The sequence below is a fragment of the Schistocerca gregaria genome, chromosome 4 (genome assembly GCF_023897955.1).
Source record: "Schistocerca gregaria isolate iqSchGreg1 chromosome 4, iqSchGreg1.2, whole genome shotgun sequence".
NCBI classification, from domain to species: Eukaryota; Metazoa; Arthropoda; class Insecta; order Orthoptera; family Acrididae; genus Schistocerca; species Schistocerca gregaria.
In genome coordinates, this window is record NC_064923.1 from 416,802,553 (window position 1) to 416,826,240 (window position 23,688).

Sequence of the window (23,688 nt, forward strand, 5' to 3'; positions counted from 1 at the left end):
TTCTGTTGGATAAGTAGGATTTAAGCCATTGTAGGGCACTGCCGCCAATGCCATACTTTTCAAGTTTGTAAACAAGCAATGCGTGGTTTACGGAATCGAATGCCTTTGTGAGGTCGCAGAAAATTCCTGCCACCTTATTTCTCTTGTCTAATGACGTACTTATTTTCTCAATGAAACTGTTAACTGCATCTACGGTGTTTTTCCCTTGCTGAAAACCAAATTGATTGTTTAGAATAACAGAATATTTTGCAATGAAGTTTTGGATTTGAGCAACAGCAAGTTTTTCAAATATTTTAGATAGGACTGGGAGAATTGAGATAGGACGATAATTTCCCATGATCTCTCTTGATCCCTTCTTGAAGAGTGGTTTGACTTCAGCATATTTCAGTACCTCTGGGAAACAGCCCTCTTCAAAACATTGATTTATTATCTGAGCTAGTGGGTTTGCAATTTTATTGTGTACCACTTTAATAACTTTGGTGGGTATTCTATCCCAACCTGCAGATTTTTTGTTTCTTAATGTTAAAATAGCATTTTCTACATCCTCAAAAGAAACTTTTGAGAATTTTGTAAAGTTTTCAGAGTTTTTGCCTAGGCCAAAGGGATTTACTTTGTTGTGATAATCTGCTACATCTACATCAGATTTTGCTACATTTATAAAGAATTCATTAAAGTACTCTGGTATTTGAGTTGGATTTACAACAGTTTTTCCTTCAATGTCAATTTTTGGAATTTCTTGGTTACAGGCTTTAACACCTAACTCAGATTTAATGACTGACCACACAGCCTTTGTCTTATTTTTATGATTTAAAATTAACCTGTTGTTTGCCAGTTGTTTTGCTGCCTTGACAACTCTTTTAAATATGGTTTTATAGAGTCTAACATATTTAATGAAATTTATATCTTTATTATATTTTAGTTCTCTGTGCAGTTGCCTTTTCCTTACACTGGAAATTTTTATGCCCTGGGTAATCCACTTTACTGTATTTGTTATCTTATTGCTGCAGAGTCTAGGTGGAAATGTTTCATTAAAGTCTGCAAGAAAACTATTTAGGAATTTCTCAAAGTTTTTATCACTTGAGTTACCATAATCAAAAGGCCATGTTTTATCTCTTAGCTTCTCACTAAATGTTAGCAAGTTTTCTTTGCTAAAGTTCCTGCTCATATGGGTTCTTGTATGTGAAATGTTTGTGTCTGTCTGTGGCAGCTCAATAAACAATACATAATGATCTGAAATACCTAGATCTACACAAAATTTATACACATCTTCATATACATAATTAGTTAGAACATTGTCAATGCATGTTGCTGATTGCCCATTGTCCCTGGTAGATTCAAAGAAATTCAATTTGAAACCATATTTCTTAACTAAGTCAGTGAACCTTGAAGCTTGGCTACTATTACATGTGATATCAATATTAAAATCAGCAGCTATTACAGCTTTTTTCTTTGTTTCTCTACAAAGGTCTTCTAGCATAATTTGAAGCTTAGATAAGAATAGTTCTGTTGTTGATGTCCCTGGAATTCTGTATATTGAGATTATTATAACATTTGCTAGCGAGTCCACTATTTCTACACAACAGCTCTCGAACACACATTCTTCATTTAAATAATTAAAACAGTTTCTGGTCTCATAATTTATGTCATTGTGTAGAAGTATACATGAGCCTCCACGTAACTTGTTTCTTCTACAAAAGCTACTTGCTAATCTGAAGTTCCCTATTTTGTTCAGAATTTTAATTGTCCCCTCAGTCAACCAGTGTTCATTTAAACAAACAACTTTAATATTTGCATATTCTGACAGAATGATTTCCAATTCATCTATTTTGGAGCTTTTATTATTAGAAGCATCAGTGTTTAAGCCATTTATATTCCAGTGGATAACATACCTACTTTGACTATTTCTTACAGGCTTTAGCATATTTCTTGCCAGATAATGGTTTGGTTTTTTCTTTCTTAATGCTACACACGTTTTTTCACCCCCATCACTACTTATAAGTTTCCCTTATTTTTTATGATCTGGCAAGTATCTAAGAACATCTTACTGAATATTTTTGAGCCCAACCTGTTCAGATGTAGACCATCTTTGGCAAGACACTTTGCACTTAGAAATTTGTTGGGATCAATAAAAACGACTCCTAGCTTATTGCACTGTTCTTTAATATCGCCGTTTATTCGCTGCACATAGCTGTCACTCACCGATCTCCTGTACACAATGCCACTTATTATTATTCTGGAATTCGGGTACAGTCTTCTGGCCGTTCGGATGAGGTTCCTTGTGTGGTTTACAATTTCTTCCTCACTGTTGGTTCGAAGCGAATTTGTTCCCACATGGATAAAAACACCTTTTGGATTTCTGCTATGCTTATTTCCTGCGTTCTCTCTTGAGTTTAAGACGTTGTTTAGGTGTGTATGCAATTGATGCGTCCTGATTCCAGGCCGAACGTCAATTTCGGAGTTTGGTACGATTATGTTTTTCAATAATGAGTCACCTATAATAAAAAATTCACTTTCTGTCTTATTATAATGCTTCTTTCTGTCTTTTTTGTACGTTACGCTGGTCCACTTATATTTATTTGGTACGTCAGTATCTGTAGTTTCTTTTTCTTTCGTAATGGCGGCTGAATTTTTTCGTTCTTTGTCAGTTGTATCACTCCGCGTATTTGCCGAAGTAGGTCCATCCAATACTTGAGTTTTTTCACATGCACAACACTTTTCACGTTTCAATGCTATATTTTCTTGCTTTAGTAACGTCAGTTCTGCTTTCAGAGCATCAATGTCACTTTGAAGAAGACGGATAATTTCGTCCTTAGAGCTTAGTGCGGATGTTAGTCGCGCATGTTCGTCACTAGTACAGTCGAGGCACGTCCACTGAATATCGTCATTTATAAATTTCAGACACACGTTTGCGCACTTCTCATGTAACCAAAAGCTGCACTTAATGCACCGAATTCCTTTGACTACACATTTTTTACACTTTCTACATGAAGAACTATTTAATTTCAACTGATTTTGGAGCATCATATCACCACACAATCCTAACGGCGCCATCACACACATTCATGAAAATAGTACACTGATTAGTTATCAGCATAGCACACAAGTACACTTAATAATAACTTTGTGTTTCTGCTTTTATTGTTTTACACCTGTGAACAGATTTGGACTGTAATGAATTAGTGATTTATTGTATGTTTTACTGTTACATCCCTACAGTCAACACAATGTTATGAATGACACACATTCCCTGGACTGCCTTTTATAGCCATGAACATTGGTTATTTATATTCTCCACAAATTCTTTTGTACTGATACTTGTGTTTCAATCTCAGCCACCAAAGTTAACCTGTGGACCTTGTAGTGTATATACTCCTTTGTTGAGTTTCATTGGTATGTCACAAAAATTACTGAATGCAAGCTGTAGCTGCCGATCTATTCGTAATAAAGGTCCCGAATTTATTGTCCTCCAGAAAGGTTCTCATACTCAAATTATTCTTGAGACAAAGAGCTAGCTGAAACCTGAAGTTGAAAGCTCTGAGATATTTAATGAGTCATGGGATATCTATCGGAAAGACAGATTAGAGGCCATGGCAAGGGGAGTTTTCATTGCAGTTGACAAAAATATTGTGTCTATTGAGGTCGAAGATGAGTGTGACAGTGAAGTCGTCTGGTAGAATATAACAAGTGTAGGTGAAACTAAGTTAATTGTTGGATATTTATACTGATCAGACAATTCTGCTGTTGCATTTCTAGAAACATTCAAAGAAAGTCTGTGGTCAATAGTGCGTAAATACTCAAATAATGCAATATTAGTTGGAGGCAAGTTTAACATGTCGAGTATAGACAGACAGGGATGTCTACGGGTTCATTGGATTGGGGGGGGGGGGGGGGGGGGGACGGGACAGATAGTCATGCAAAATGCTTTTGAACAAGTTTTCTGAAAATTGTCTTGAGCAGCTAGCTTGGTAGCCTATATACAATTGAAATATTTTGGACCTAGTAGCTACAAATAGGCCAGACCTTACCGACAATGTCCGTATAGAAACGGGGATTAGCGATCATGATGTCATTATAGCAAAAGTGATTACGAAAGTTAATAAATCGCTCAAGAAGGCTAGGAGAGTGTTTCTGATAGATGGAGCAGATAAGCAGTTATTAACATCTTACTTAGATGGTGAATTGGCATCCCTTAGTATTACTAAGATTGATATAGAGGAATTATGGGCAAAGTTTAAGCAGTTTGTTAATTGTGGTCTGGAGAGTTACATGCCTAGAAGTGGATAAAGGATGGAAAACATCCACCATGGTTTAATAATGAAATTCTGCAGATGCTGAGGAAGCAGAGGCTGTTGCACTCTCGATTCAAAAGGGAACGCACCAATGACAACAAGCGAAGATTAGTAGAGATTTGTGGGTCTGTGGAAAGATCTATGCATGACACATACAAGAACTACCGCTATCGCACCTTTGCAAAAGATCTGGCAGAGAACTCGAGAAAATTGTGGTCGTTTGTAAAATCACTAACTGGGTCTAAGGCTTCCATTCAGTCCCTTGTTGACCAGTGTGGTGTGGCAGTTAAAGATAGCAAAATGAAAGCCAAAGTTTTAAATTTCACATTCAAGAAATCGTTCACACAAGAGAACCTTACAAACATATCGTCATTTGACCATCATACAGACTCTCTTATGGATGACAAAGAAATAAGCATATCTGACATAGAGAAGCAATTTAAAGGTTAAAAAAACAATCATCAGGTTCGAATGGAATCCCAGTTCAATTTTACAGTGAGTATTCTACAGCATTGGCCCCTTACCTCGCTTGCATTTATCATGAGTCTCTCACCCAGCACAAAGTCCTAAACAGTGCAGGTGACTCCAGTATATAAGAAAGGTAAAAGAACGGACCTGCAAAGTTACAGACAATATCCCTAACTTCTGTTTGCTGCAGAATCCTTGAAAACATTCTCAGTTCAAATATAATAAACTTTCTTGGGATTAAGAAGCTTACTTCCACAAATCAGCATTCCTTTAGAAAGTGTTGCTGATGCAAAGCTCAGCTTTCCCTTTTCTCACATGATATACTGAGAACTATGGATGAAGGGCAACAGACAGATTCCATATTTCTAGCTTTCCGGAAAGCATTTGACAGACGGTGCCCCATTGCAGGCTGTTAATGAAAGTACAAGCGTATGGAATAAGTTCACAGATATGTGAATGGCTCAAAAACTTCTTAAATATTAGAACCCAGTATGTTGTCCTAGACAGTGAGTGCTCATCAAAGACATGGTATCATCAGGAGTGCCCCAGGGAAGTGTGATAGAACTACTGTAGTTCTCTATATACGTAAACAATTTGGCTGACGGGGTGGCTAGGAGTCTGTGGTTGTTTGCTGATGATGCCATGGTGTATGATAAGGTGTTGAAGTTGGGTGACTGTACGAAGATACAAGATGACTTAGACAAAATTTCCAGTTAGTGTGATGAAAGGCAGCTAGCCCTAAATATGGAAACATGTATGTTAATGCAGGTGATTAGGAAGAACCAGGCTGTTAATGTTCGGATAAAGTATTACTAGTGTCCACTTGACACAGTCAAGTCATTTAAATATTTGGGTGTAATGTTGCAAAGCAATATGAAGTGTAACAAGCATGTGAAAACTGTGGTAGTGAACTTCACTCTTTTTGAGAGAATTTTAGGAAAGAGTGGCTTGCCTGTAAAGAAGACTGCATATAGGATGCTGGTTCGACCTATCCTTGAGTACTGCTCGAGTGCTTGGGATCATTACCGCATTGGGTTGAAGAAGACATTGAAGCAATTCAGAGGAGGACTGCTAGATTTGTTAATTGTAGGCTCAAACAAAACTTAAGTGTTACAGAGATGCTTCGGGAATTCACATGAGAAACCCTGGAGGGAAAGGGGCGTTTTGTGTCCCCTCCCCCAGGCAACACTATTGAGAAATTTTAGAGAACTGGCATTTGAAGCTGACTGCTGAATGATTCTGCTGCCACCAGTATACATCGCGCATGAGGACCACGAAGATAATATATGAGAAATTAGGGCTCATGTAGAGGGGTATGGACAGTTGTTTTTCCCTCGCTCTATTTGCGAGTGTAACAGGAGGGGAAATTACAGGGTACCCTCCATCACGCCCCTTATGGTGGCTTGTGGAGTGTTGATGTAGATGTAAATGTAAATCTGTAATATGTCTTTGTATTGACAGTTCCACATGAGTTGGCAGTTTTTTGTGATTTTTTTTATGCAATATAAAACTGTATCCATAAAAACATTTTCTAGGTATATTCCAGTGAAATATCAACAAATGTGATCATACATTTCTCCTCATTGCAGAACATGAGGATACAACGGCACTGTATGACAAAATAACATCACTACCAACTGCCGAATTGAAGTTTGAATCTGCACCTATGTCAGTGCCCGTGGCAGTACAGTTCAAACCCCACCGGAACTGTTTCCTTAATTCTATTGATATAATAATTTCCAGCCCACGAAACTGGATACCACAGTTTACAACAATGGATCTTGTAAGTGCATATTATTATTATTATTATTATTATTATTATTATTATTAATCACATCAAAATTGTTAAAATCTCAATTTTTGGAGCAGTTCCCTCAATATATCAGACACAAGAAAAGCATAGAATTACTAGTTGGGCAAAGATGACTATGTAGACCGACATTAGTGAAACTAGAAGCATGTGCATTTCTCTCAAGACAGTACATGCTGTAAGTTACATTGATGGAAAATCCAGGCTGGAATGCAATATGTACATATGTCCACATTTTTGGCTTGTTTTGCCACCAAATACAAACTTTTATTGTAATTTTTCCTAATGTTGTAAAAAGCTGACTTAGGAATTCGAAAGTCTGTCATAACAGTCTGTCCAGAAGTACTGGCATGGATTTTATCAAGCACTCATTTTATTTTCTAAATCTAATAATTTCTATTTATTCCTGATACATCGAGTACTTATTGCAATATACAGGGTGTTACAAAAAGGTACAGCCAGACTTTCAGGAAACATTTCTCACACACAAATAAAGAAAAGATGTTATGTGGACATGTGTCCGGAAACACTTAATTTCCATGTTAGAGCTCATTTTAGTTTCGTCAGTATGTACTGTAATTCCTCGATTCACCGCCAGTTGGCCCAATTGAAGGAAGGTAATGTTGACTTCGGTGCTTGTGTTGACATGCGACTCATTGCTCTACAGTACTAGCATCAAGCATATCAGTACATAGCACCAACAGGTTAGTGTTAATCACGAGCATGGTTTTGCAGTCAGTGCAATGTTTACAAATGCAGAGTTGGCAAATGCCCGTTTGATGTATGGATTAGCAATAGCCATGGCGCGGTACGTTTATATCGAGACAGGTTTCCAGAATGAAGGTGTCCCAACAGGAAGACGTTCGAAGCAATTGATCAGCATCTTAGGGAGCACGGAACATTCCAGCCTATGACTCAGGACTGGGGAAGACCTAGAACAACAAGGACACCTGCAATGGACGAGGCAATTCTTCATGCAGTTGACGATAACCCTAATGTCAGCGTCAGAGAAGTTGCTGCTGTACAAGGTAACGTTGACCATGTCACGGTATGGAGAGAGCTACGGGAGAACCAGTTGTTTCCGAACCATGTACACCGTGTGCAGGCACTATCAGCAGCTGATTGGCCTCCCCAGGTACACTTCTGTGAATGGTTCATCCAACAATGTGTGTCAATCCTCATTTCAGTGTAAATGTTCTCTTTACGAATGAGGCTTCATTCCAATGTGACCAAATTGTAAATTTTCACAATCAACATGTGTGGGCTGACGAGAATCCGCACGCAATTGTGCAATCACGTCATCAACACAGATTTTCTGTGAACATTTTGGCATGCATTGTTGGTAATGTCTTGATTGGGCCCCATGTTCTTCCACCCAAGCTCAATGTAGCACATTATCATGATTTCATACAGGATACTCTACCTGTGCTTCTAGAACATGTGCCTTTACAAGTACATTTGGTTCATGCACGATGGAGCTCCTGCACATTTCAGTTGAAGTGTTCGTACGCTTCTCAACAACAGATTCGGTAACCGATGCATTGGTAGAGGCAGACCAATTACATGGCCCCCACACTCTCCTGACCTCAACCCTCTTCACTTTTATTTATGGGGGCATTTGAATGCTCTTGGCTACGCAACCCCAGTACCAAATGTAGAGACTCTTCGTGCTCGTATTGTGGACGGCTGTGATACTATACGCCATTCTCTAGGGCTGCATCAGCGCATCAGGGATTCCATGTGACGGAGGGTGGATGCATGTATCCTCACTAACGGAGGACATTTTGAACATTTCCTGTAACAAAGTGTTTGAAGTCACGCTGGTACGTTCTGTTGCTGTGTGTTTCCATTCCATGATTAATGTGATTTGAAGAGAAGTAATGAAATGAGCTCTAACAGGGAAAGTAAGCGTGTCTCTACACATGTCCACATAACATATTTTCTTTCTTTGTGTGTGAGGAATGTTTCCTGAAAGTTTGGCCCTACATTTTTGTAACACGCTGTATATACAATACTTTAATACACGTTTATGCAATTGCATTTAAAGACTTTAGCACAGCTTATCGTATGGGCTTCAGCAAATAAACTGAGTAGCCTTTGACTGTGTTGTGTGCTTTGGACCAACAATGATACATACATTGTCATTATCAACCACAAAGCTTAAAGCCATTTGTGCCATCAACCACAGACAAAGCAAATGGTGGTGCAATCAATGTCCAGTACGGTATACTTGCATTGCAAGTGGCAATAAAGAAACCAGTTCAAATGATCATACACAAACTGCATTGGGGGTGTAAGGTACTCTATTGAAATGTGCTGAGAATACAGGTTTACTTCTACCTCGATTAGACAGGTGACTGTATGTACCAATTTTCTGTGCTCAAAAGAGTGTTGAGAGAGCTGATTGAGAAAAAAAATGGGCAAACAATGTTTTCAGTAAGCAAAACAGTCTAAGTTGCAACTGACAGCTGAAGGTTTATTTATGCATTTTACCTTTTTGAGGCCCCTTCAGAATTTGTACATGGGAAAAAATAAATAGAAATAGATTAGGGGCATGGTCCCATCTAGAATGAGATGGTGCTAAAAAAATTTTAAATGCCGTTTAAAAAACCAGGAAGAGGGGAACTTGTGTTTGGGAACTGTGGGTAATGTATTAGTCAAATAGAAAAAAATTGGTATGCACCTAGAATGTGAAAGTAATAATTTTTTAAAATTTTGATAATGAGAAGCTAAATTTGTAGTAGAGCCAAATTATGACAATTCTGACCTTTGGCAAAGGAAAGGCAATGCTAAGGTAGAACCACACTTGTGATCTTGAAACATACATATTGCAACACAAACTGTAGCAATTGTGAACACACAACAATGTATATGCACACTATATATAATTGACAGGCAGAAAGCTATCGACATGGTGGACAGAAGCTCTAGGAGGTGGCATTTACATGTTTGGAAGCAGTATAAATGAGAATAAGGTAAAACATATAGTGATAAGTAAAGGCAATGAAAATGAAAAAAGATTTAAAATAGGCGATAGAAGTAAAATTGATATAAAAGTAGAAGGAATAAAGTGTCCAATGCGCGCACTCGCACCCCCCACCCCCACCCTCCCTCTCTCTCTATCTCTATCTCTATCTCTATCAACCTGCCCCAACTGTGAATGGCATAGGCGGTCAGGGTGAACCCACTGCAAAGTTCTTGCTGCAAACAATATGCAAAGCATTTGTATACAGGACAAACGTTTCTATTTCAAATAGCAAAGAAATAATTCAAAATCTGTAAGGAAAGGTCTTTACAGCTACCTGTTGTATAGATATTTATTCTTGAAGTAAGAATTTGTACACTAACATTCTTATTGACAATATGATCAGGATTATTATGTCATCTAATATTGTTCAAGAAAACCTGTCTTCTAACAGTCAGTTTAGTGTTAACAAGTGAAGAGAATTAACTTCACTTATTAAATTGGTCACTGTTAAGTAATGCGTCCAGTCAAAATGAAGGGTTATAACATTAAAGTAGCTCACACCACTCATGACATGATCAAGTATAACTTTATATGAAATGAGAAGCCATGTAAGGACACATTCTCTTATTATGGTGTGTATAAACTTAAATGCAGTCAATACTGCATGTCTTACATTGCACAGAATGATCAGATGTTCAGAATGAGATTCCAAGAGCATATGCTCACTGAAAACAGTACATTTAAAAATGATTCCTCATTCATTGAGCATTTAAAATTTAGACACCTAGAGCCTGTATTAGAATTGCTCCAAATTTTGCATCATTCATGCAAGAGCAAAAAATTGACTTTGCTTGAGGAACTGGAGATTGTGAAATACTCATGTAGCTACAGATGTAGGTCTTAATGATTAACTAATTACTGAGAATCAGACATTTTATGATCCAGTGATGGTAGTTCTTCAGAGTATAGCTGAGTACCACCGTAACTCCCCTTTTTCAAGACATTAACTCATTTCTGTTTCTTAAATTTTACATCTGACTTATAAAAATGTACATAATTTATGTCTGTTTTCTATAGGAGTTGTAATTTCTATACAATTCTAATGTACATTTTGTCTTTACTCTTGATGAGAACAGATGGTGCCATGTGTTAGATATTTTATTCCTATTTTAACTAGGCCTGCTTTTATATCTATTTTACTTTTGTAACCTATTTTCTGAAGAAGAGAAATTTGTTAACATATAGAGTATAGATTTAAGTGTTAGGAAGTCTTTTCTAGAAGTATTTGTATGGACTGTAGCCATGCATGGAAGTGAAATATGGATGATACACAGTTTAGGCAAGAAAAGTGAATAGGAGCTTTTGAAGTGTGTTATTACAGAAGAATGCTGAAGATTAGATGGGATGGATCACATAGCTAATGAGGAGGTAGTGAATAGAATTGGCAAGCAAAGACATTTGTGGCACAACCCCGACTACAAGACAGGATTGGTTGGTAGGACACATACCGAGGCATCAAGGAATCACCAATTTAGTACTAAGGAGAAATGTGGGTTGTAGAAATTGTAGCAGGATAACAAGATATGAATTCAGTACACAGATTCTGAAGGATGTAGCTTGTAATAGTTACTTGGAAATGAAGAGGCTTGCTCAGGACCGGATAGCATGAAGTGCTGCATCAATTCAGTTTTCGGACTTAAGACCACAACAACAACAACAACCTGTTTTAAATCCATTTTTCATTTTCATTGCCTTTTCTTACCACTATATGTTTTGCCTAATTCTCATTTATTGTACTTCCGAACAGGTAAATGCCAGCTAGCGAAGCTTCTGCCTGCTGTGTCAACAGCTTGCTGCCTGTCAGTCTTATGTATCATGCACATATTCACAGCTACTAAAATTTGTGTTGCACTATGTATGTTTCAAGATTATAAGTATATTACTATCTTATCATTGCTGCATACCTTCACCGAAGGTAAGATTTGTCATTATTTATATGGTTCCAGTACATATTTAGCTTTTCGTTGCCAGTTTTGGTAACATTTTTAAAAATCTCTTACTTTGGCATTCTAGGTACATACCAAAAGCTTGACTATTTGTGACTAATGCATTACCCATAGTTCCAAAATATAAGTCCCCTTCTTTCTTCACCATCTTCTCATGCTAGATAGGCCCATACCCCTAATCTATTTCTATTTATTTTTTCCCCATTTAAGAATACTGAAGATGCCTTGAGAAGGCAAAACATCTAAATAAAGGTGCTGTGGTCATTTGCAACCTGGACTGCCTTTCTTCCTAAAAATACACAGGGTGTATACGACCAACGGAAAAACCCGGGAATTTTTTCATTGTTTTAGTTAAATTTTTGTAACTGGTAAGAATCAATACTCCAACATAGGATACTATAGCAGAATAATACTACAGCAATAAAACATGAACAAGAGAGAAAAAACAAAAATAAAACATACAACCAACAGCAAAATGTGTAAAAGTCTTTAGGAAGACTATGCAATGCTTAATACCAAATTGCCTCTGATGAGCGTGACGTCACAACTGCTTACATTTGATCCGTTGCGAACGAACTCATGTGGATGCACTATTCAGTCGTGTAAGAGTAGTACCTTCTCCCACTTCTGGCTACAGAAGTGTAGCAGTTAGCTTATAAGCAGTAGCAGCAAGCAGCCAGATGCTACCTGGAAAATATTTACTGGTGCGACTAAGCTGCCACTAGATTCACACATGCGCAACAGGCCCAGATCTAGGGGGCGGGGGGCCAATTCATCTTCTTGCGGAAAAATACCTTGTTTCACAAAGCAACTAGCATCCAGCACAAGTTGGTCTATCAATTATTAAAATGATTTTGGGAAACATCCCTGTTAGTTTTTGAACATTTTTCAACAAATTCTAAGTTGACTCTGAATGAATCAGAAGTTGATTTTTGAATGTGTGCATAGTGTACACAATGTCTCTGCCAGGGGATAGGGCTATACGAACTGAGTGTAATAAAGCCGAACAGGTGAATGCCAGCCACTGTTTATGTGGTTGACTTGGTGTGCAAATATTCAGCATTACTAGCAAAATCCATAGAGTCAGACTACCAGAGTGGAAATAAATGACTAACAGGTAACAACAATTACATAATATCTTCTCGTACTACTTTTCGATCTCGCGTTTCAGAAGCTAGAGAGTATGAATGAAATGTGAATCTATTTCCTAATATAAAACTTTTTGCATGTAGCGGGTGTAATAGGCATTTGATAGTGGTACTTCGTGAATTATATCCTGTCATGTTATGAAAATAACCATTTGTGCCAAAACAGTGTTGTTTATTTGGTGTGTGTTACAATTGCTGCAATATTAGGTAGGCCTATTTTGTTTTATATAGCAGACAGTAACAAAATATACGTAATCAGATCGAGAAACCACACCAGTCTTGAGTACTATTTTAAAGGGGGTAGAATGTCAAACCAGCCAACTGGGAGCAGGAGGATATTTTAATTTCCACTGTTCTGAATATAGTTTGATGACACCCATTACAAAATATTGCACATTTGAATTCAACAGATCGAAATACAGTGATGCGCATTAGAAGACTGCTGTGTGAAGAGGCATGGCACTTTGGCACACTTATGGTAAAGTAACATGTCTTACATTTCCTCAAACACACATATTTTATGTATCAGGCTCGTCAGGAAGATGTGCGATACATAATGATTTTTTTTTTTACCTCAAACACTCGAGGGAGGAGGAGTGTCACTACCTAGTATTGCCCTGGTTCGGAAATATTGTAGATCCGAGACTGATGCACAGAGCAGTCGTAGTAGTAGTGAGGTGGTAATCTCCATGTGACCTGTGTTTATGTTTAGTGATTTTTTTTCTGTTTCCTCTTTGTTTATTGCTCTCATGTCAGATGAAAAACAAAACTGATTTCTGTGGCCGGGAGCTATCAAGTGAATTAAAATACACTCACATAATTACGGAAGGCTAAAATATGTTTCAGATTTTATTTTATTTCAGCTCCACCTTTCTGACATTCAACCATTAATCGCCTTGCTAAAGAAATTTGGCTTTTATTAATCTTTTCTGCTGAGACAGTCAATTTATTTGAAACGAAGTGTTTTAATTCCACACTATTGGCTAATTTCAACTGCACATTTTCATCTTATAACAAATATGGCATTATTCCATAATAAAGAATCAAACATAAGGTAATACAGTACTGATACTCCAAGAAATTTTACATCCGAATGTGCACTTCAAGCCAAATTATGCATTTTTATATGGTTCACAAAATTATAAAGCTTTTGGAGCATCCTCTAAGATCTTTTAATGTTTTATACGTACAAACCTGTGGGCTTCCAGCGTCAACGCAGCTGCGTGAGTGTGGCAATGCCTGTTATCTGGCGCTCTCTGGTAACTGCTGAAACGAACCTATTTCTAACAGGTCGCAGGAAAATATTCCAAATAGTTGTTTGAAAAGCGTTTATTTTGAAAGTAAACATCCTTTTACACAAGATGAACTATGTGCGGGAATGTATGAAGAATTTCTTAAATCACAGAGCATTTTACTCTCATTTAAAAATCAACTCTGAGGATGACCATTTAGAATAATTTCTAGCCCAGAAGATCAGACATTTATGTCGTTTATTAATCTTCAAGACCAGTATTATATGTGTAAGCTTTCCTTTTCTTGTAGCAACACTCTGTATGTTAATTTAAATCATTACCTTTTACTATTTGTGTGTTCGTGCTACTCAACAGTGTCCTATGCTTTGAATATCCGCCATCATCGGCTGGCAAGATGACGTGACATGTGCTATGACTGGCTTAGAAAAGTTCATCGCAATCTTGATTTCAGTGCTTCAGTAAGTGTTTGGTGAAATTGGAATTTATACTTTCGTAATACAAAAATATGGTGTGTACACATTGCTGCTCATCAGACGTCTTTCCAAAATGTGTTTTTGCCCGGAGTTTTGTTTTCTAAAGTGTTGGGAAATTCTACGCTGGTGTTAAAACCATAACCATTGAAAAGGATTGATAAGTTTTACAGTTCTGGGAGAAAGTGTATTATTATCAAGGAAATCAGGGTTTCTCCCCCCCTCTCTGTTTATACACACAGCTACATCATTAAGGTTGTTGCATCATAACCTTAGAGTAGGATGATTCACATGGCACAAATAATGTGCATGAGGAGAATATACAAATGAAAGGGATGGGGAACAGCTGTTTAACAACAAGCTCTGCACCTTTGTGTGTGGGGGGGGGGAAGCACCTGTTATAACTGAAATATTGCTGAAATGAGGGAGTTATGTCAGTGCAAGACATATTCGAGAACACAGCATTGTGTCCTATCACACAGTTTCTGTTCAAACATTGAGACGTGACAGGTTTCAGCCTCTCCTTCAAATGACAATTCACTAGAAAACAACTAGAGAGTGAATTAGCTATGTCCCATTAAACAAAATGACCCAATATTACGAGAACAGTAGTTACTACTCGCCATATAGTGGAGTTGCCGACAGATAGGCACACCAAAAACCTGTCACAAAATAGTATTTGGTCAACAAGGCCTTTGACACACAAACACACACAGGCAAATAACATGCACATGACCACAAACTACCAGCAGCAACAGTGCATAATGGGAGTGGCAACTGGGGGGAGTAAGGAGTCTGAAGGTTACACTGAGGGTGAACTAGAGAGCTTTGTAATGCTGGAATGGGAACAAGGTAGGGGCTAGATAGGTTGAGGCCAGGTGAGTTATGGAAACATGTGATATATTGCAGGGAGAGTTCTCACCTGTGCATTTCAGAAAAGTTAATGTTGGTGGGAAGGATACACATGAAACAGGCTGTGAAGCAGTCATTGAAATGAAGAATAGTGTGTTCAGCAACAGGGTTGTCCAGTTGTTTCTTGGCCACAGTTCATGTGGACAGACAGCTTGATGGTTGTCATGCCCACATAGAATGCAGCACAGTGGTTTCATAGCCCTGCCATTGATGGGATAGGTGATGTTTGTGGCCAGACTGGAGTAGCTGGTGGTAGGAGGATTGGTGGGACAGGTCTTGCATCTAGGTCTATTACAGGGGTATGAGCCATGAGTTAATATTGTTGGGAGCAGTAGTTGTGTAGAGGATGGATGAGTATATTGTGTAGATTCGGTGGACGGCAGAATACCACTGTGGGAGGGGTGAGCAGGATTTTTCTCATTTCAGGGCACAATGAGAGGTAGTCAAAACCCTGGTGGAGAATGTAATTCAGTTGCTCCAATCCTGAGTGGTACTGAATTATGAGGGTAATGCTTTGTGGCCGATGGAGATACTTTGGGACGTGGTGGGCGACTGAAAAGATAAGACACAGGAGATTTATTTTTGTACAAGGTTCGAAGGACAATTACTGTCTATTTATAAAGGCCTCAATGAGACCCACAATACATTTTGAGAGGAACTGCTCATCACGGCACATGCGGTGGCCACAGGTGGCAGTAAAGCTGGTGGTTAGTAGGTCTGAAGTGGACAGAGGTACTGATGAAGCCATCTTGGAGGTGGAGGTCAACATCTAGGAAGGTGGCTTGTTGGCTGGTGAAGTAAATGGGGGAGAAGGTGTTGAGGTTCTGGGAGAATGTAGATAGAGTGTCTTCACCCTTGATCCAGATTGCAAAGATGTCATCAGTGAATCTGAACTAGGTGAGAGGATTAGGATCCTGGGTATTTAAGGAGGATTCCTCTAGATGGCCCACAATTAGGTTGGCATAGGACGCCCATAGCCGTGTCCCAGATTTATTTGTATGTAATGCCTTCAAAGGAGAAGTAATTGTGGGTAAGGGTATAGTTGGTCGTGGTGACTAGGAAGGAAGGTGTTGGTTTGGAATCCATTGGGCATTGGGAAAGGCAGTGTTCAATAGCAGTAAGGCCAAGGGTATTAGGGATGTTAGTGTGAAAGGGAAGTGGCATTAATAGTGATGAGCAAGGCACCATGGGGAACAGGAACTGTGGCGAGTCTATGGACGAAATGGTTGGTATCTTTTTAGAGGAGGTAGGTTGTGGGTAATAGGCTGAAGGTGTTGGTCTATAAGAGCAGAGATTCTCTCAATGGGGACACAGTAACCAGCCATAATGGGGTCTCCTGTTTGGTTTGGTTTATGGACTTTAGGAAGCATGCAGAAGATAGGAGTGTGGGGAGTGGTAGGGATGAGGACAAAGATGAACTCCGGGGGAGAGACTGGAGATCCTGCTAGACTTCTAGAATGGGGTCACAAGGTTTATAGGTGGATGTATATGACAGCTGGCGGAGTCATTCTGCCAGGTAATCCCTGCAGTTCAAAACTACGGTGGTGGAGCCCTTTTCCGCAGGTAGGATTATAAGGTCAGGATCAGTTTTAAGATGGTGGACTGCAGTTCTTTCTGCGGATGTAAGGTTACTTCACATGTTGAGGGAAGGTTCAAGGTTAAGAAATTCTGTAAAGTTAAGAGGGATGATTTGGGGACAGTGGGGGTGGGTCATGGATGGATGGATGAGTGAAGTAAGGCAGGTTGGGGTTCAACATTGGTTTTTGGTTGAGTCTGGTAGGTATTGTTGGTGGCAAAAAATGTTTCCACTGTAGGGATTGGGAGAAGGAAAGACGGTCTTAACAAGTTCTGCCTGATTGAATTTGGGAGTGGGCAAAAGATGAGGCCTTTGGAAAGGACTGATATTTTTGCCAGGGCTAAGGCTTTTGCAGGAAGGGTTCATGACTGTTTCAGGTCTGTTTAGGTTCTGTGTTGTCGTGGGAACGAGTTTTTAAGTGTGGGGTAAATGTAGTAGGTCTGAGAGACAGAGTTTATCAGCTATGAGGGGGCATGGGGGAGGTGTGGACAGTGGTACTCCAAGGTATGAGTGGGAAGTGAGCAGAGTGGAGAGTTTTTTGAGGTAGCATTGTGCATGTTGCTCTAGTTCCTGGTGGGCAAATGTTCCAATGTTTGTTGTGGATTCCAGGAATTTGACATTGCATAGGAGGAGAATTTTACGGATGGAAAGAAGGTATTGCAAGGTGGTTTGGGTTTTATTGATGTGGTTTTGCAGGACTATGTTACTGAGGGCTAAGGATTGGCAGAATCTGAACAGATGGAAATCATTGTGGAACGTGATGGTAAGGTCATTAGTGGAGGTTCCATGAGCCAAGCAACAATGCAGGAATAGTATATGGGACTCTGTTCTGGCTAGGAATAAGGAAACTTTGCTGTATTGACACAAATGGAAGGAGCAAGGATCCATGGTGGTGGAAAAAGTGAAAAAATACATAAATAACATAGAATTACATCCCAAAAAATTCGCAAAAATACACCCAAATAGTGGAAGAAAATCACAGAAAGGATGAACAAGATGAAATCTGAGAGAGTACGATGATAGTGAAAGGCAAAACCCACTGAGACTGGTGGGGAAGTCACAGTGAGATTAAAGAAAAAATGTTTTACTGTGAGTTGCCTGCCTGAGGGTGAATAGGTGTGAAGAAGGGGACTGCAGATGTGAGTGGATGAGGTGAAATTATTAGGTGTGAACTGGGATAGAATGAAGGAGTAAGGGGTGGGGAGGGGTTGGTAGGATGAGATACAAGATCGTCTGCGACCGGAGAGGTGCAGGAAATAACACATGAAAATACAACACCTGACGGATTCCAAACCAACAACCTCCTTCCTAGTCACCATGACCAACTGTATTCTCATCCACAATTAATTCTCCTTCGAAGACATTACCTACAAACAAATCTGGGGTATGGCTATGGGTATTCAATGCCAACCTATTCATGGACCATCTAGAGGAATCCGTCCTAAACACCCAGAGTCCCCACCCTCTCACCTGGTTCACATTCATTGATGACATCCTTGCAGTCCGGGTCACAAGTGAAGACATCCTATCCACATTCCTCCAGAACCTCAACATCATCTCCCCCATTCATTTCACCTCGTCCTACTCAGCACAACAAGCCACCTTCCTAGATGGTTGACCTCCGCCTCAAAGATGGCTATATCAGTACCTCTGTCCATATCAGACCTACTAACCACCAGCAATAATGCGTTTCACACCAAGAAGTCCCTTCCATACAGCATAGCCACTCACAGGTGTCGCATCTGCATTGACAAGCAGCCTCTTCCCAAAATATACAAAGGGTCTCACTGAGGCCTTTACAGGCCATAATTGCCCTCCCAACCTTGTGCAAAAACAAATCTCACGTGCCTTATCTTTCCAGTCACCCACCACTTCCGAAAGTCTCACCGTTCTGGCCAGAGAGGGGCATCACCTTGTAACTCAGTACCATCTAGGACTGGAGCAACTGAATTACATTCTCCCTAGGGTTTCGACTACATCTCGTCGTGCCCTGAAATGAGAAGTGTCCTGCCCAGTATCCTTTCCCACCCTTCCCACAGTGGTATTCCACCGTCCACTGAACCTACACAATATCCTCATCCATTTCTACTCAACCCGTGTTCAACCCCTTACCTCATGGCTTTTATCACTGTAATAGACCTAGATGCAAGACCTCTCCCATACATCCACCCACCACCACCTTCTCCAGTCCGATCACAGACATCACTTATCCCATCAAAGACAAGGCTACTTGTGAAACCAGTCATGTGAAGTAAAAGCTAAGCTGCAAACACTGTGCTGCCATTCTATGTGGGATTGACAACCACTAAGCTGTCTGTCCACATGAATGGTCACCAACAAACTGTGGTCAAGAAACAACTGCACCACCCTGATAACCATGACGTCCTTCATTCAAATGACTGCTTCACAGTTTGTGTCATATGCATCCTTCCCACCAACACTAGCTTTTCTGAATTGCATAGGTGGGAATTCTCCCTGTAATATATCCTATGTTCCCGTAACCCTCCTGTCCTCAACTTTCATTAGTCATTGTCCTCACCCATCCAGCCCCTACCTTGTTCCCATTCCTGCACTACACAGCCCTCTATTCCACCAACACATCCAGTCTTTTTACTTCTTTTTCACTACCCCCTCCCTCTCCTCCGCCCTCTGTCTAGTCTCCCGACTGCACCTAGCTACCCTATCCCAGCACTTCGCCGTCCCTATACACTATCCTGCCATCCCTCTCCCTCCTTACTCCCACCCAGTTGCGTCTTCCATGATGCACTGCTGCTGCTGGTTATATCCTGGCTTCAGCTGCATTGCCTATGTGTGTGTGTGTGTGTGTGTGTGTGTGTGTGTGTGAATTTTCAACGTGTATATATATGACATCTAACTCCTTGATCATGTTTAAGAAAATTTATGCCATGAAGAACCGAATAAACAGTATATATAAAACTATAAACATTATTACAGTCAGACAAAGGTTAGGTTTGGAATTCTTGGTTTGTTGAAGAAATTGCACGCAGTTATTTCTGAGGAAGAGTTACACTATGTTTACAGGTATATTTTAAACCAATCTCAGTCCTGCTTCAGAAGCTGCCAACACTACTCATATAACCAAAACTGCAAGAAAATCCAACTGGGATGACCTTTCACAATAAAAAAATCCTTAATTTCAACTAGGTTAACAAAATTTTAGGCATAAAGGAAATGGCTTGCCAATGTGTTGGAGAGACAAAAGGAATATCCATACGATAATGACAAGGCATACTTCTGAGACGATCACCTTTACCTTTAGAGGAGACAGTAACAAGTGAAAATCACCCTCTGTTGTAGACAATATCGTAATTTGGGGTTTGAATCGTGTGACCGGCAGCTGAGCATCAGCCTGAAGTGGTGAAGGAAGTTTACCATCAATGTTAGATTCACATGAAAGAGAACTCCGGCATGACTTATGGTAATCATCTGAAGAAATCTTGCTGAGAACACAGATCTTTAAGTACTACATGGCATACGAAGATTCTCCACATTATGAACAGGAAAGCATTTTCTTAAGAAAATAATTGAGACAAGTAGTTGGGAAAGAAAAACAGTGTGTAGTGTGTTCTCTGATAGGCACACCACTGACTGGAAAAGCTTAGAGTAAAGACAAAACTGAGTAGTGAATTCAAGATAGCACTGTACAGATTACACTATTACAAAATTTATTATACAACGCAGAAAACTGCTCCCTGACAATCTCAAAATAAGATTATTGTACATACTACGAGCTATATTTGTGTGTGGGAAGATAGATGGTTTTTGAAAAATTCTGTGCATGTACTTTCCATCACTTTCTTTCTAAACACAGTGTTATAAATAAATTAATTTATGAAAGTACATATTTTATGATTACAGGAACAACTAACCAAATAGCAGAGGCACTGGGTCACTCAACAGCCTCAGAGACAAGACTGAAAACTTGGCTAGCTTTTGCGATTTTTTTAAAGCCAAATGTAGCTGGAGGGGAGGGGGGGCAGCAGAGGCTGAGTGGTACCAAAGTTTCTAGTCTTGTTTGTGTGCCTGTTAACAACTCATTCCTTCTACTGTTTTATGAGTTGCTACCTATACTGCTAAATTATTTACATTCTGCCAGAACTTACCATACCATATTTGCTTTATAGGGGTAAATTTTTATTCAAGAGCACATAATTACACACAACTTTCTACTTTAAAGTCTTGATATTTCAATAATGTAAATGTTACTACTATACCAAATATTTTGAGAGGCTCAGTAGTTTTAAAACAATGAAATTCTTCACCACGACATTGCATGAAACATTTAATATTTTATTCACCTCTGCATACTGCTAAGGTCTTTCATAAATAAAGAGAAATCTTGTTATATTTTTCCAGTGTCAGACAAGGTAAAAGGTTCAGATAAGAACAACGCAGTCCTGAACTTTTAATAAAAAGTTAATTTATTCAAAACAGATTTTAGGAAATGATTATTAAGTGACACATACAAAACATATTTAAAACCGAAACCATTACTGCTGTTTTATGTGCAGTTTGAGGGAGTTCAGCGATTCGTGAAAGAAGAAAATGGATCCTACATACTTACAATTGCAGGACTTCAGAAAGTGAAGGTACATTATTGTCTTCAAGTACATCGCCATTTGTATACAAAGGTCCTCATGAGTATTTTCAGTCTTTCCCTTTTCCTGTTACAGGGGCCTATCTCGCTTGGTATAACATTCTACGATCGTACTACAAGAAAATTACTTAACTCTGCAGTGTTAGACTTGGGCACTCCTTTAATTGTTCCAGCTGGGCTTTGGTATGATCCACATGAAGCTGAACTGGAGCAACAGTACAGGCTTTAAGGTGATAAAGAAAAAAAAAAACCTTGTGTATATATGTTTCATAAAAAAGTTCTCAAAATGATTTCTGTCATTTATACTTATCAAATACAATTTTCTTTACGAAGTATAATCTGCTAGTTTAAAATGATTCAATACATTTATAACCCACTGACACTCAACACCTTTAGTAAACTCTCTAATAAAACGGTAATTGCAAATAAACATTTTATCTCTGTATTCAGGTAACAGTCCCATGTTCATTGGAGGTACTATGCCTTGTTCTTTCAATTCTTGAAGGCCACGGAGAACATGGTACACCATTGTTATTTCCACAAATCTCTTTTGGTTTTCTGTAACAAACAAAAGACTTTGCCTAGCAAGATATCACTAGTGCGTAGTCCTGCAAGTTAATATAACACATACTTACCATCATCATCACTGAACATTACACCAATCTGATATGGGAATGAAAAGTATATATCCTCCTTGTTGACTGCCAACTCTTGTCGATGTTTCAGTGAAAACGAGGTAATATTTTTTTTCAGTTCTTTTATAGTGTCCTCGTGCACCAAGCCCTCCAGATTTTCAAAATCACCTTTTGGCAAATAAGCTGACACTGTTTCAACTGCCTGAGATTGAAAAAAAGAAAGTTTTGTCATTGTTTATTATAGTTATGTAATAAAGAAATACAGTTAGGAAATAAATAGTTAGAGCTATTCCATGTAATTAAAGGAAAATAACGGTTTCCAAACAACTCATTTGCTTATAACAACTGTCCTGACATTATACAATGTAAAAAAAAAGTTTAAGGTGTGGCTTTCATAAATAAAAATTCTCTCAGGGCCACAGAATTTTCTGGGGAAGCCTGATTATGAATTACAATTATTGACCCCTTTACAAATATATTTGAACACTTTCCGAATTGTATTAATATTCAGTGCAAAGTGAATATACTTATTTTATGTGCTTTCCACCATTCACAGAATTTAAACCTGCTTCATTGCACTTTCCATGGAGAAACCAAGTTTAGTGATACCACACAGACTAAAGGAGATAATTTAGGAGAGAACATGTGTCATGTCATTTTAGCTCATAATAATTAACATACCCTCCTGTATCGTCATTTGTTGATCTACAGGCAGCTTCTGATGTCACAACTGCTGCTTCTGAGCAGCAAACATACAGAACTGCATCTGCTTTATCGCAGATGCCAAGAATACAATTCTGTGATGTACTATGTCATTGTTTCATATTACAGTGTGCAACCATTTGTAAATATTCTGCGGAATACCTATACAATTACTTACAGACAGTCATTTGTCTTATGAAATCTAGACAGATATTTTAGAATACGTACTTAAAAAACAAATTTTTGTTAAACCTCAGGTAATGTCAGTATTGTAGGACTATGTTATCTTGTGAACATATTTATACCATGAACAAGTAAGAGTACCTGGTGATGATTGAAGCACTGTACCATATAGCGCACAAAAATAATTCGAGGGGGCATTCAATAAGTAATGCAACACTTTTTCTAAAAGCAGGTGGGTTTTGTTCAGAATTCCAACATGCAGGGATGCCCACTTTGTACCTCTACTGGTTGACGTTTAAGTCAACGTCTTGCTTTACCAATAACCTTCCCATCACCCACATACTGCTTCTTACAGAGTGAATTGTTCATTGAACTGAACATATGAAAGTCGGAAGGTGCTAGATCCGGGTTGTAGGGAAGATGAGGAAGAATAGTCAAATGACGTTTCATGAGCTGCTCTCAAGTGCACAGATTTGTGAGAGACCTTGTATTATCATGGAGAAGGAGAATTTCGTTTGCATTTTTTTGGTGATGACAAACACACTGATGTCATTTCTTCAATTTCCTGAGGGTAGAAAAATACACTTCAGGAGACGATCATTCATTGCACAATGATGGAGGACATCAAACAGAATAACCCCTTCATAGTC

At 38.9% G+C, this 23,688-nt stretch overlaps 2 protein-coding genes across 8 annotated transcripts in view; one reads left to right on the forward strand and one right to left on the reverse strand.

Moving 5' to 3' along the window:
• Nucleotides 1–21,856, forward strand: part of LOC126266859 (mucosa-associated lymphoid tissue lymphoma translocation protein 1 homolog) — a 115,414-nt gene extending 93,558 nt beyond the window's left edge. For 3 of the 5 annotated variants that reach the window (XM_049971473.1, XM_049971474.1, XM_049971476.1), the window contains exons 11-12: nt 6,347–6,540; nt 21,433–21,856. In XM_049971473.1, the coding sequence (XP_049827430.1) occupies nt 6,347–6,540; nt 21,433–21,747 (509 nt within the window). In that variant the 3' untranslated portion in view covers nt 21,748–21,856. Of the gene's footprint in view, nt 1–6,346; nt 6,541–11,342; nt 11,495–21,432 lie in introns of those variants that run through there. The other 2 variants (XM_049971475.1, XM_049971478.1) reach the window with 2 other exon arrangements.
• LOC126266860 (uncharacterized) overlaps nt 21,320–23,688 on the reverse strand; it is a 32,241-nt gene continuing 29,872 nt past the window's right edge. For all 3 annotated transcript variants that reach the window (XM_049971481.1, XM_049971479.1, XM_049971480.1), the window contains 2 exons: nt 22,154–22,355; nt 21,320–22,076 (listed from right to left, as the gene is read on the reverse strand). In XM_049971481.1, coding sequence (XP_049827438.1) covers nt 21,844–22,076; nt 22,154–22,355 — 435 coding nt within the window. In that variant the 3' untranslated portion in view covers nt 21,320–21,843. The remainder of the gene's footprint in view (nt 22,077–22,153; nt 22,356–23,688) is intronic.